Source organism: Vulpes lagopus, chromosome 4 (assembly GCF_018345385.1).
Source record: "Vulpes lagopus strain Blue_001 chromosome 4, ASM1834538v1, whole genome shotgun sequence".
Taxonomy (NCBI): domain Eukaryota; kingdom Metazoa; phylum Chordata; class Mammalia; order Carnivora; family Canidae; genus Vulpes; species Vulpes lagopus.
In genome coordinates this window covers 112,410,470-112,423,640 of record NC_054827.1, presented here as the reverse complement: position 1 = coordinate 112,423,640, position 13,171 = coordinate 112,410,470, and the positions used below count along the sequence as shown (strand labels likewise).

General features: G+C 42.9%; 1 protein-coding gene across 2 annotated transcripts in view; it reads right to left on the bottom strand.

The window, feature by feature from the left end:
- Positions 1-13,171, bottom strand: part of ABHD2 (abhydrolase domain containing 2, acylglycerol lipase) — a 102,137-nt gene that overhangs the window by 35,733 nt on the left and 53,233 nt on the right. For both annotated transcript variants that reach the window (XM_041751023.1, XM_041751024.1), the window contains exons 4-5: positions 6,621-6,796; positions 4,265-4,432 (exon numbers count right to left, since the gene is read on the bottom strand). In XM_041751023.1, coding sequence (XP_041606957.1) covers positions 4,265-4,432; positions 6,621-6,796 — 344 coding nt within the window. The remainder of the gene's footprint in view (positions 1-4,264; positions 4,433-6,620; positions 6,797-13,171) is intronic.

Below are 13,171 nucleotides of genomic sequence, written 5' to 3'. Positions count from 1 at the left end.
AACAATTTCTAATCACACCAGCAAAGATATCCAATGGCAAGGGATTGGTGCCTATGCGGTCTGGAACAGTTAGTCTAAGTGGGGCAAGGTCTTTTACAATGTTCTCAGGTCTAAGGTGGGTGTGTAACAGGAAAAGAAGAATGGAAGGCTTCTTGTTCACACCCTGTTTAGTTTTCCTCTGGTCAAGATCAGTCTCAAAAGGCCCAAAAGGGGTATTCACGGTGACTTGATGGCCTGCTATCTGCTCAAGAGCAGTGCAGCTTGCACAAGGGAAGGCTCTCGTGTTTGAGATGTGGTTTGCCAAGATCACCTTACAAACGATCATTTCACACCTCTCACCTCAGTCCTCAGTCAGCCCTGGCAGAGTGAGCATTTTCTAGAGGATGAGCAGGATTCGGGGCACGGGGAGCCACACCAGGGAGCATGAAGACTGCTGGCTCCCATGGAATAGAGTCAGGGAGACACGGGATTAGAGAATGATTAAGGGGTGAGGGCAGGGGACAAAGACTCTCCAAGAAGGTGACATCTTAGCCGAGACCCAAACGACAAGATGCAGCTAAGTGAAGACCAGAGAAGGGCTGTCCATACAGAGCTCAGGCCAGTGCTGGGTGTCGGCATACACTCTGCAGCATGTCCTGGGAACCAGAGCCCCCTCAATGTCTCATCCGGTCCTCCCTCATGGACGAGGCTGACTTGGTTGAGGGATCTATGAAAAGTGCAGGGAAGGAGATTTAAAAAAGGCTTAAGATGGCTCTGCTTTCTTTTTCCTTTTCTATTGAAAAGTAGAGGAAGGGAAGAAAGAGGGAGGGACAGTAACACTAAAAAAATAAGAGACTCAAGAAACAGCAACGTATGGAACTGATTTTGATCCTGAACCAAGTAATTACAAAAGAAAAAAACAAAGAAGTCAGCTGGAGAAACAGAACTGCTATTAAGGAATGCTGGTGTCTTAGGTGTGATGGTGGTATTGTGCTTATGTTATTTTATGAGTTTAACTGTGTCCACCACAAATTCATCTGTTGAAGTCCTAGCCCCGCTGACTCAGAATATGACTGTATTTGGAGAAAGGGGCTTTAAAGAAATAATTAAGTTGAAACAGGGTCAGTTGGGTTGAGCCCTAATTCAGCCTGACTGGTGTCTTTATAAGAGGAGACCAGGACACAGATAGAGGGAGACACACACACATGGGCATATAAGACAAGGAGGAGATGGCCACCTACAAGCCCAGGAGGGAAGCTCAGAGAAAACCAAGCCTGCCCACACCTTGACCTTGAACTCCCAGCCTCCAGTGCTGTGACAAGACAAACGTCTGTAGTTTAGGCCACCCAGACGGTGGTATTTTGTTAGAGCTCCTAGCAAATTAAAACAGTTTACAAAGAGTCCGCGTCGCTTAGCATCCTACACTAAAATAGTCGCAGATGGAAGGAAGGGCTCTCTAGGACGAGCTCCAAAATAATCTCTGAAAAGGAAGGAAAGGGCAGGAAGGGGGTTATGGATGAGATGAGACTGGCCATAAGTGGAGTAACCGTTGATGCTGAGTGGTGCGCACACAGGGGTTTGTTTGGGCTCATTTTACTGTTCTCCCCACTTTTGTATTTTGAACATTTTCTCTAACAGAAAGGTTTTTTTAAAAACTGCAGGGGAAACATATCTTCTAGAAATAGAAGATCTGCCTTTCTGGACAAATACAGGAATACAGCAAACTATAGGAATTCTCTTCTAAAATTCTGATGGAAAAAACAGTAACAACAATAAATGAAAGGAAGCAGTTAACTGACTGCAAACCTGTGGGGCTGAGCTCTCCCTAGAAGGGCGCTGACTTGGCCCAGTGGGTTCTCCTCGTTGGGAGTCAGCTCACCAGCCTAGACATACCATGCACCCCAAGAGCCCACTCCCTTCTGTTTATGAGCTCCAACCCCTGGGACCCTGAGGACCCAGTTCAAATACTGTTCCCAGAACAATCCTACCACAATACCACTGCTTGCCTATGGAGACATGCTGGTTTCCCTTCACTGCGACCTCACCCACCCCACTGTCGTGTGATTATTTGCTGAAGGAACATATTTATCTGGGCCACAGAGAGCATGGCTCATCCCTTGCTCAGATCTGCAAGTATCTGGATAGAAATGAACAGATCTGCAAGTATCTGGATAAGAATAAACCGAACATTTAGTGAACAGCTACTATGGTAGGCGCTCAGCTGCTTGCTAAGTCCTTAGTAACCCATGTTTAAGTGTAAAATTGTAAACCCCCATTTGGGGCTGTTGAGGAATCTGGAACGTTAAGTAAGCTGTTCAAGGCTAAACCACCAGTCAGCAGCAAGGCCAGGGTCCTGTCTCTGTGACCTTGTGCCACACTGAGCCTACTCTTCTTTTCTCCTCACCCAATTTCCCTGGCGTGTGCGCAGATGCCTCCCAATCTACTGTCCCTTCCCCCTGGGGTCCCTAGCACAGCATTCCCAGGGTGGGGACCTGGGCCACACACACACAGAGCTTCTCCCAGCTCTGAGATGGGAGCCAGCCCCAGGCTCTCCTCTTAGCTCTCCTGCTCCCTGGCTCTCTGTCTTGCCCGATGACTTAACCTCTCTGTGCCTCTGTGTGCCTTTTCATCACAATTTCACTAAGTGTCTCGCTGGTTGCTGTGGAAATTAAAGGGATTACGTCTGCACGAGACATCAGCTTTGGTTCAGGCACACATTAAGTGCCCTCACTGGCATTTCTTGTCTTGTTTTTGGTATATCGTGCTATTAGAGAGCCCTCCCAAGTCTGTCTCTGTCTCAGGTCCTAAGGCCAAGCCATGTCTCCCCATCTTCAACTTGTATAGATGGATTTTTACATCCAAGTTCAGGACCTTATAATCATTCCCCACATTGTTTTCATTTTTGTAAGATTCTGCCCATGTCTGCCTTTTGGACGCAATCCTGTCTCCCACATACTCACAATGTGCCTGACTTATCTGTAAATCTGGATCTTCACCTATATCTTCGGGCCACTCACCAAACTGTTGAACAGAAGAGTCTGTAACATGGTGTCTTTAGTTGTGGGAGTGAGTGCAGAGAAGCAGCAGGGCGCGAGGCAGCCAGGCTGGCACAGAGCAGGTGCCCCCGCTCATGCTTCCCTATCTGTGCCCTACACATCACCAGTAGCAGCATACACCAGAACAACCTTGCTGGAAGGACAATGTGACAATATGTACAAATATGCATCCAGAATGTTGCCTTTGAAATTCTAGCCCTGGAAATTCAGCCCAAAGTAGTCATTAAAGAGAAAAACAAATTCTATGCAGAAGATATTTATAGCATCATTATTTAGAATGCTGAAAAACTCTAAATAAGCTAAATGGACTCCAAAGAGGAATGGTTAGATAAACTATAATGGGGGAATAACAGCAATGTGGCTCTTAAAAAGATTAAGTGTAACAACTATGCACCTTTATGCTAGTGAATATAAGATTATTTAAATTAAGCCATCACAGATATACATACTATGACTGCACCTAAATAAAAACTACATACACACAGATAAACTAATGGGAAAATAAACAAATAGAAAATTATAGTTATGGTGAGATTATAGATGCGATTTTCAGTTGTTTCCCATTAAAACTCATAATAATTTATCTGGTTATAAACAACCCCAATGTTTGTGCATACTCACATATTTTATGTGTTTGTTATTTATGTGTGTATGTATAATATGAAGGGAAACTTAAATAAGAATCAAGAACTGGCAGTCCGGAAGACAGAGCTAATGCAGGACTTCAATAAAGGCAAGAAGCATTTGTCTCAATTATGAGATCCAATTCCTCTCTTGAAGGAACTTGAAATCCTATGAGTTGTCGATGTGCCAGAATCCCTTCCCACAGACATGCATGTGCCTCCTCGAGACCCTTGCTGGCCAGTCACAAGAGTTCTGAGGATGGTGCAGTGTGATACAGGGCACTGGCTATGGGGCTCCTGGCCCTGCTCTGACACCTCCCTACCTGCAGGGGGCGGTGGGGAAGACCCGCCCCAGTTACTTGCACTCTGTCTCTCGGAGGCATGATGAGCTGGGCATGGCTCGGGTACCCATCTAAAAGGCTGATGGGAAGTATGGCATCATAAATGCCCAGTACCCACTGGCTGTTGGTATAACCATGTGCCCCACTGCCTCCCTACATGGGCATAAATTCTGAACCCAGAAAGGGAAAGCAGAACAGAAATAACAGCATGCTTGTATTGAGGACAACAATAAGGGGGATTCCACTTGGCCATGCCTGTACTTACCATACGTGAACATGCGTGGTGAGGTCAGCTCAATGTTGGGCAAGGCGCCCAGGTGGTTGAGCACGGCGCACCGGTAGCCATTTTTCTGGGCGTAGTCGACAAAGGTGCGGATGTATTGCTTCTCGCTGTGATTGGCGATGCCAGGGCAGATGACCATGGTAATGTCATCTACAGGTGAAGAAAGAGATCCCAACATATCCAATGAATAGTGAAGATAAAGGGCCACAATTACACATCACTGGCAGAGAAAACAGTAGGAGGGAACCTGACATGCATCTTTTCACTCGATTCTCTGGGGAAGAGCATCTTTCCCTTCCAGGTGGAGTTGTCTGGATCAGTGGTTCTCAACTATTTATGGTGAAGGGTCAATTTTTAAAATATCTGATCGTGCACAGCTAATTTTGAAAAATATGATAAAAATTACTAGAAAGATGAAATGAAAACAATTTAAATCTCAATTTTTTTATTATTAGATTCAGCAGGTTTAAAATTACCACTGTACAAGTTTCCAAACCTTACTCCTAATTTCTGTATGAATGATGGAATGAACAAATAGAAAAATGAAAAGTAGTGTGTACACAGGCTTCTTTGATCAAGGAATTTCACTTCCAGGTATTTGTCTACAGATACACCTGTACATATACAGAACAAGATGTGTACAGTAGAGGTGATAATGGCAAAAGAATGAACACATGCTAAATGTCCAGAAACAGGGGTCTGGTTAAATAAATGATTGCATATCCAAGTGATGAAATGTTATGTAGCCCTTAAAAATAATGAGAGACATCTTTGCATATACTGATAGGGCAAGCTCTCTAACATGTATTAAGTGGAAGAAAAGCAAGGTGCAGGAAAGGGTTATGATATACTGCCATTTGCAGGGAGGGGAAAAGATATCTATATTTAGAAATGCATTCACTAGCTCCAGAATAATACATGAGAAACCGAACAGTGGATACCATGGGGGAGGTGCTTGGGTGGGGAGTAGGAGTAGAAGAGAGACTTAGACTTTCTCTGTGTATCTTAAAGGTAACTTTTGAATTTTCTATCATGACCATGAATTACCTTCCAAGGGAGTGGCAGGTGTCATGAAGAGCTAAAGCAGGAAGGTGTGATGGATTTACTGGGAAGAGAACAGTAGTGAGTGGAGGCAAGGGCCATCCCTTTGAGGAGGTGACATCTGAGTTGAGACCCGAATGACAAGAAGGAGCAGCCATGGGGATGAGTATTCTAGGCAAAGGGAACATCAACTTAAACCTTTGTCATTAGCTAATTGGCAGTGCTGATTACTGTGAAGAACTGAAAGGTGCAAGAGGTTTACTGGAATTCCTCCCAAGTAGTTACCAAGCTCCTGTAAAAACCAAAGTGCCTTGGGGCACCTGGGTGGCTGAGTCAGTTGTCGTCAGACTCTTGATTTTGGCTCAGGTCATGATCTCAGGGTCGTGAGATCACGCTCCTCATTGGGCTCCATGCTCAGTGGGGAGTCTGCTTGGGATTCTCTCTCTCTCTCTTTCCCTTTGCCTTTCCCACCCTACTTGTGCATGCATGCATGCTCTCTCTCTGAATAAATAAATAAATAAAATCTTAAAAATAAAACCCTGAATCCCCCCAAACCTAGGTGCTTTGCATACTACAGAACTGAAAAGACATGTCCTCCTCTTACAAGAGCAGCAGTCAGAGGCAGCTGCCATCCTAACTCTACCTCCTCACTGCAAAGCTCTTTATAACAGGTGCTCACTATATAGAATGGACAGAGCAATGCCAAATTCCAGCAGCAACAGTAATCAGAGTGGTTTCTGACAGACAGGTATCCCAGACCCCTGCATAAATGGGCCCAAATGTGTCTTTTCATCCATGCAATGTATGCAGAGGTACCTGAGAGCCTCCACCATCTGCTATTACCAACAAACAAGATTGGCCATCCCGAATTTCTGAGCTTTATCTTCTTTATCAGTAGAGTCAGGATAATAAGGCGCCAACCTCTCAGGGTTGCTATAAGGCTTAACTGGGATAATAGTATCTACAAAGCACTTAGAAGAGTCTGGCTTCTATTGCTGTCATCAAAGCAGAGGCCTGGTCCTGCGGGACCTGGGCTCCACATTCTCCCTCATCCCCTCACACCAAGCTTCTGTATGTCATGGGAGGACTAACTACATTCAGCAATGCTGTCTGAGGGGCCCTATGTAGTGACTGGCAAGCACATGATAGTGTGAATCCTTGCTGGCTGCCCCTGAATGATGTACCTCAGGAGGCTTCCTACCAGCCCCTGGGTGTGATGCTGAGCCAGTGACAGGAGCATGTACACTGTGCTCCCTCACTGACCAATGGGCCACAGTGTAGACCTAGAGTAGCTTACCTCCAACACAGTGCTCGGCCAAGGGCTCAAAGAGGTCAAAGGTTGAAGTGGCTCCGTCGGACATGGTGATGAACTTGCGGTGCCCGTACGGGTGTGGTGACCTCACCCTTCCCATCTTCCCATACAAGGCTGTTTGGATGTGTCCACTTTTCCCCCAGATCAACGGTGGAATGTATCTAAGAGAGGAGGAGAGGAAAGGTCAATTCCCCCACACTCCTTGAACAACACATGGAAAACATTTTGAGCCAAAATCTTTCAACCTATTTGAATTTTTTTTTCCTGACAAGTTTTGCATACTAAAGTATAAATATGGGATTTTCTTTACCTTATATTCATGCCATGATTTACCTCCTTTCCCCATTTACTAATACACCCCGTATCAGACTAGCCTTAGAAATCATCAGGACATGCTTATTCAGGCAGGATTTCAAATTTACAGTGTTAAGCAATTCAATATGGGTTGTTGCTGTAATGTAGATTAAAAAGAAAGCAAGTTATACATTTTGACCACATGCTACTTGACGGGGTTAGCCTCATTATCAAATGAGCTAATGTATATAAAACAGCTATCACGCTGCCTACATTCACTAAATGCTCACTTTTTTGCCTTCCTCTAACAAGACAGGCCCCAGCCACAGTGGTCACCCTGTTAAACAAACCACCTGCTCTCCATTACACTGGGAAGGGCAGCAAGCTTTCCCAAGAGCCTGTAGGTGCCTTGTGTGTGTGTTATGAGGTGCTGTGTACCCTGTGGAGAATGTGCTGGAAGGGAAGCAGTGTAAATATTTGTTGGGTTAGATGAAGGATAAAGGCTTGTCTAGTTTAAGCAAGTCATGACACCACCCTGACAACTGTCCTTCATGAACACACGGAGTGACGCTGGTTCCTGGGAGTAAATGCAAAAACCTCAAATTAGTTAATTACTGGGAAAACAAAGCATTCTGTTACAACTAAGAAATGATTCTAGTTCACAACCACAGTGCAGGATGATCCCATTTCCTGAACTGCCACTGGTTGCTCTTGCTCAGCTTGGAGGCCCAGGCCTGGTGGTTGGCCAGATTTGTGTTCTGTGTACACTTGAGTCATAGAACATAAAATATGGTAATGACATCCATCCTACATCTCTGTAATCTGTAGATAATACAGATTTTTAAAAAAGATTTTTTAGAGGATTTATTTTTTTGGGGGGGGGGGAGAGAGAGAGATAAAGAGAAAGAGCAGGGGGAGGGGTTGAGGGAGACAAGTAGACTCCCTACCGAGTGGGGAGCCTGACACAGGGCTCGATCCCAGGACCCTGAGATCATGACCTGAGCCTAAACCAAGAGTCAGAGGCTTAACTGACCAAGCCACCCAGGCATGCCATGGTGAGCATTTTCTTAAGGGTTTACCTTAACCTGCTTCCCAATTCATGCCTATTATTTCTATCATACCAGTTGATCCTAAAAACCTTCCTTAAATTCTACCAGATTTACTGTTTTTTTAAAAATAATAAGTCTCCACAAATTGAAGAGAAGTGATCATCTTAAGCAAGCCAGTTCCCAGACGAACTTCCTCTGTGAGTGTAGGGAGGAGAGGAAATAGTATTTTAAGACCTTGGGACATGAAGCCATTTGCCAGCATGACACCACAGGTGCAAATCTTAGTGCAGAGGCCATGGCATTTGGAAAACAGAAGCATTTATAAGAGATGAGGAGATTATGAGAGCAACAAAAAGCAAGCCTATAAAAATAACATCAACTGGATAACCCAGTATTACACAAGATTTAGATATAGGATTTATAAAGGGTTTTGGTCAAAAAATTATGCATAGAGGGAGACAAGTGATCCAAGAAGCCAAATTCCTGGTTGCTCCCAGAGGGGAATTCAAAGAAAATTTAGTTTATAATATAAATTAAAAATAGAAACGTGCTGAGGTTAAACAGAAGAAATATGAATTCAGGCTCATATATGTATCTTCTGATCTTGTTTTAAATACAATATAATCTCAGAAAATTATGGAAGAATAAAATAAAATAATAAAATAAAATTTTTCTCTGGGCTGGTCACAGACTTCCCATGGAATGATGACACAGGTGGTTATCCAATCAGGCTACTAGGGGAGCTGCCCCACCTCTGTGTCCCCTGGCAAAGGACCCCTTGGCAGAGCTCCATCCTGGCAGCCAGAGGGCTTGATTGACATGAGGACTCTTTTCAAGCACATTCCTTCCCATCACCTGCAGGAGCCAGGCTCATTTATCTTTGTGTCTCTCCCAGGGTACTCCACACACTTCCCCTTAGTAAATCTGAGAAGGCACAGATACACTTAAAAAATAATATACATCCACTTGACGGGATGAATACTGGGTGTTATACTATATGTTGGCAAATCGAACTCCAATAAAAGAATATACAAAAAAATATACATTCTCATATAAGTTGGGCTGTAGCATGACTGCTGTTTGGTTACTGTCCTCTTTCCAGGTGATCCAGCACCATTCTCAGAGAAAATCCTGGTGGTGCACATATGTCTATGTGTGTGCATGCACGTGTATGCATGAGAATAAGTGACTGTCTCAGGATTACCTGTCATGTTCTCACTTCAGTGTGGGGTCAGTTGTGCATAGTGGGCATTTTACAATCTTTAGTTTTATGACAATACCACCTACTGATAAAGCACTGTTTTCAATCAACTTTACAATAACACAACACCAGAGTTTATCGCATTGCATTTTTAGACAATATTTACCATGGTGAAGTTTTGCTGTGTGTTTTCATTTGTTTATGAGTTACCTACAGATCACATGAAAAACTAAAAAAAAAAAAAAAAATAGAAAAGAAAAGAAAAGAAAAGCCAGTGGGGCATCTGGTTGGCTGTCACTTAAGCCACTGCCTTTGGCTCAGGTCATGATCTTGGGGTCCTGGGATCGAGTCCTGCATTGGGTTCCCTGATCAGTGAGGAGTCTGCTTCTTCCTCTCCCTCTGCCCCTCCCCCTGCTTGTGCTCTCTTTCTCTGTCAACTAAATAAAATCTTTAAAAAAAACCAATTAGAATGAGTGGAGTTAGTTACATGGTTTAGGTCAAGGAGGAAATATGGACCAAAACAATAGGGTATTTTGAAATTTATATAACCATATAAGCACTTAAGAGATGCTGGAAAGTGAACATGGAGGAATCTGCTTTACTCTGGGTCTGGCCTTTCAAGCGAGCCTGGCAGCTTCCGCTTTTATCTCCTTGGAAGCCTGGCATCATGCTGTAAAGGAGCTAGGGCTCAACTACCCAATGAAGAGAGGTATCTCCTAGGGGGCCTAGAGACATAGAACTGAGCACTGTGTGCATTTTAAATTAGGGCACCACCAAACTGTCTTTCAAAACAGATGGACCAATTTACATTCCCAACAGTTTTGCATGGAAGTACCTGTCTTCCTCACCCTCATCAACAATTAGCATTGTCAATCTTTTACATTCTGGCCATCTTGATGGGTAAAAAATGGGTATTTAACATCAATTTGTGTTTTTAAAGATGGATCCAATCTGCGGTAAGCAAGTTTCTTACTTGAATTTGCATATTCTTGATTCATAGGTTTACTAGTCATTCATTTCTCTTATGTAAACTGTACCCTTTGTCCATTTTCCTGTTACATTTTTATCTTTTTCCAATCGATTTGTAGGTACTGTTCTTATCACTCCTACACCCATCATTTTCTATTATATGTTGCAAAGGCTTTCTCCCAGTTTATTGTATATTTTAATTTTATCTTATATAACTTTCTTTTTCTTTTAAATTTATTTTTTATTGGTGTTCAATTTGCCAACATATAGAATAACACCCAGTGCTCATCCCATCAAGTGTCCCCCTCAGTGCCCGTCACCCAGTCCCCCCCACCCACCTTATATAACTTTCATACCTTGTGGTTAAATTTGTTAGTTTCTCTCTCTCTTTTTAAAAGATATGTTTTTAAAAGTAATCTCTCCACCTAGCATGGGGCTTGAACTCATGACCCCGAGATCAAGAGTCACACATTCCTCTGAGCCAGCCAGATTTAGGTGCCCCAAATTTGTTAGGTTTTTCTACTAAAACCTTTATGTTTTACATTTTGTTTTAAAAGGAGTTATTCTAGCACCTAATCTTAAATATATTCTCCAATATTTCCTTCTATTATGCCTCTAGTTTTAAAAAACGTATTACCCTTAAATCCTCTTATTTTGTAAAAGGTGCAAAGTGAAGATCTAATTCATTTTTTCCTGACAGCTACTTGACTTTACACCATAAATGGTTCATCCTTTCCCTACTGATTTCAACTGTCATCTTTAATATATACCATGTTCCCAATTAAATATTTAGATATTTTTCTTTTCTTTTTTTTTTAAGATATTTTTCTATATTTTCTTTTCTTGATTCATTGATCTATTTGTCTATTCTTGTGCCAATATGACTCTGCCTTAATTAATATAGCTTTATGGACTATTTTGAGCATTGGCCCACAGTGTGGGCCTCCTTTTCTTTTTCAAAATTTTCTTGCCAGATTTTTGGCATTTTATTTTCCAGATGAATTACAGGATTAGCTTGTTTTGGGAAAATTTTGGGATTTCTAATTGGAAACACACCAAACTTATACATTATCTTGGGGGAAAATTGACATCTTTACAGTTTTTACTTATCCTATTAAAAAAACATGCTTTATCTCTCTGTTATTCAGGTATTTACATCCTACAGTAAAACTTTATAGCTTGTTTCACATTTTAATACTCAGTTTTTACTACACTAATTTGCATGCATCTCTACATTTTTAAAAAAGCTATTCTTAGAGTTAGCATCTGGTCATGTTTTACTCCTAACTCCCTGAAAGCAGAGGCGATGTCTTCTGTACTAACACATATACTAGTTTATCCAATGTTGTGCCATGGCCAGTGATTAATAAATGGTTGTTATAAATAAACAAATATTACTAAGAAAGAAGCTAGACCACAACAAAATGTAGAGGCCAGCAGCTCCTTACCTTCTGAATCTATTTGTAAGTAACACCTGGCTAGCCTAACAGAATTGTCCAATGGGAAAGCCCACAAGGGAAAATCTGGACCTCCCTCTCACTCACGTCCCTACACACACACACACACACACACACACACACTCACTCACTCACACTGCCTTCAGGCAGACAGAGCTCACACTAGCAAGGACAGATGGCTGGCAGGCTGTTTACAAAAGAGCTGGAAAAAAGTGTGCTAATGCTTATCTTTGCCCTCAATCTGTGGGTAACTAATCAATTCTTTCCTATGGGACCTGGGTTTTTAGATGATGTCAAACTACTTTATAGCCACTGAATCCAGACTTAGCTGTCATTCCCTCTGATTCTCACCAGCAGCCCTCCAGCAAACTGGCACAAGGTTGGCACACATATGGCATCAGAGACTGAACCCCACCGCCACCCCTCCTTCCTAGCAGGTCCCTTCCAGTGAAACAGATGCTCAGCAGCAGTTACTCCTTGGCTAAAATTTTATGTTTGTTTCAGACAAAATGCTTTGGTTAAAGTAACACAATCCACCCCCCAACTAACTTGAGGAGGGACAATGCTGGGGTGCTCGCCAAATGGACAGGAGGTTGGAGGACCAGGCTCAAAGAGGTCAGGTTCCGGGAAAGAAACTGGGGCTGCTGGACAAATGTGCTGTTTACGCAGTCAGCAGCTCCCCAGGAGGCAATGCCCCAGGAATGGGCTGTCTTGAAGAAGGTAATTGTGGGTGGGGTCAGGGCATCTCCATGCCATTGCCTGCATGCAATGGGAGAGAAGGACTTTCCCAAAAGGAAATCTGTGTGTGCTTGGAGAGGAAGAATGGATGTGGGGCAGCAAGAAAGTGACAAATGCTCCCTACCAGGTCTTGGCCTAGCCTTGTCTTTGCTTCAAGAGGCTTCTTCAGTGCCCCCGATATCCCACAAGCCTCTCCAAACTATCATATTCCCACCTAGTTCTTTCAAAGTCTCTTCTTTCTGTCCTTGGTCCCACCTCAGCATTTCCTATAATTCCCAAATGCATTAACTTTGAAGCTTTTGCTTCTCCTGTAACACAGTATAGATCACAAACAGGCACCTTACTTGCTCAAGTGGTGTTCTCTCTCACACACCCAGCTTTCTGAATGTAAACTTCATCGCATACAAGAGTTTCTGCTGTTTCCTTTAAAAAAAGAAATCTAGAAAAGTAGAGTTTTTATGACTCCTGGTCAATGATTTTTACTGGCCTTACAGTAGCACATTTTGTGCAACCCATCCCTTTGCCTCACTATTTTTTTGACGTAAGATTCCCATAACAGGAAATTAACCATTTTAAAGTGCACGATACTATGGCATTTGGTACAATGGCAATACTGCATAGTCATCACCTCTGTCTGGTTCCAGAACATTTCTTCATTCCCAAAGGAGACCTCATATGTGTTAAGCAGTCACTCCTCATTCTTGCTTCCCTGTGGCCCCTGGCAACCCAGCTTCCTGTTCCTATGGAACTACATATTCTGGGTATTTTACATAAATGGAATCATTGAATATGTGACTATTTGTCTTGTGATTTTTCACTTAGCATAAA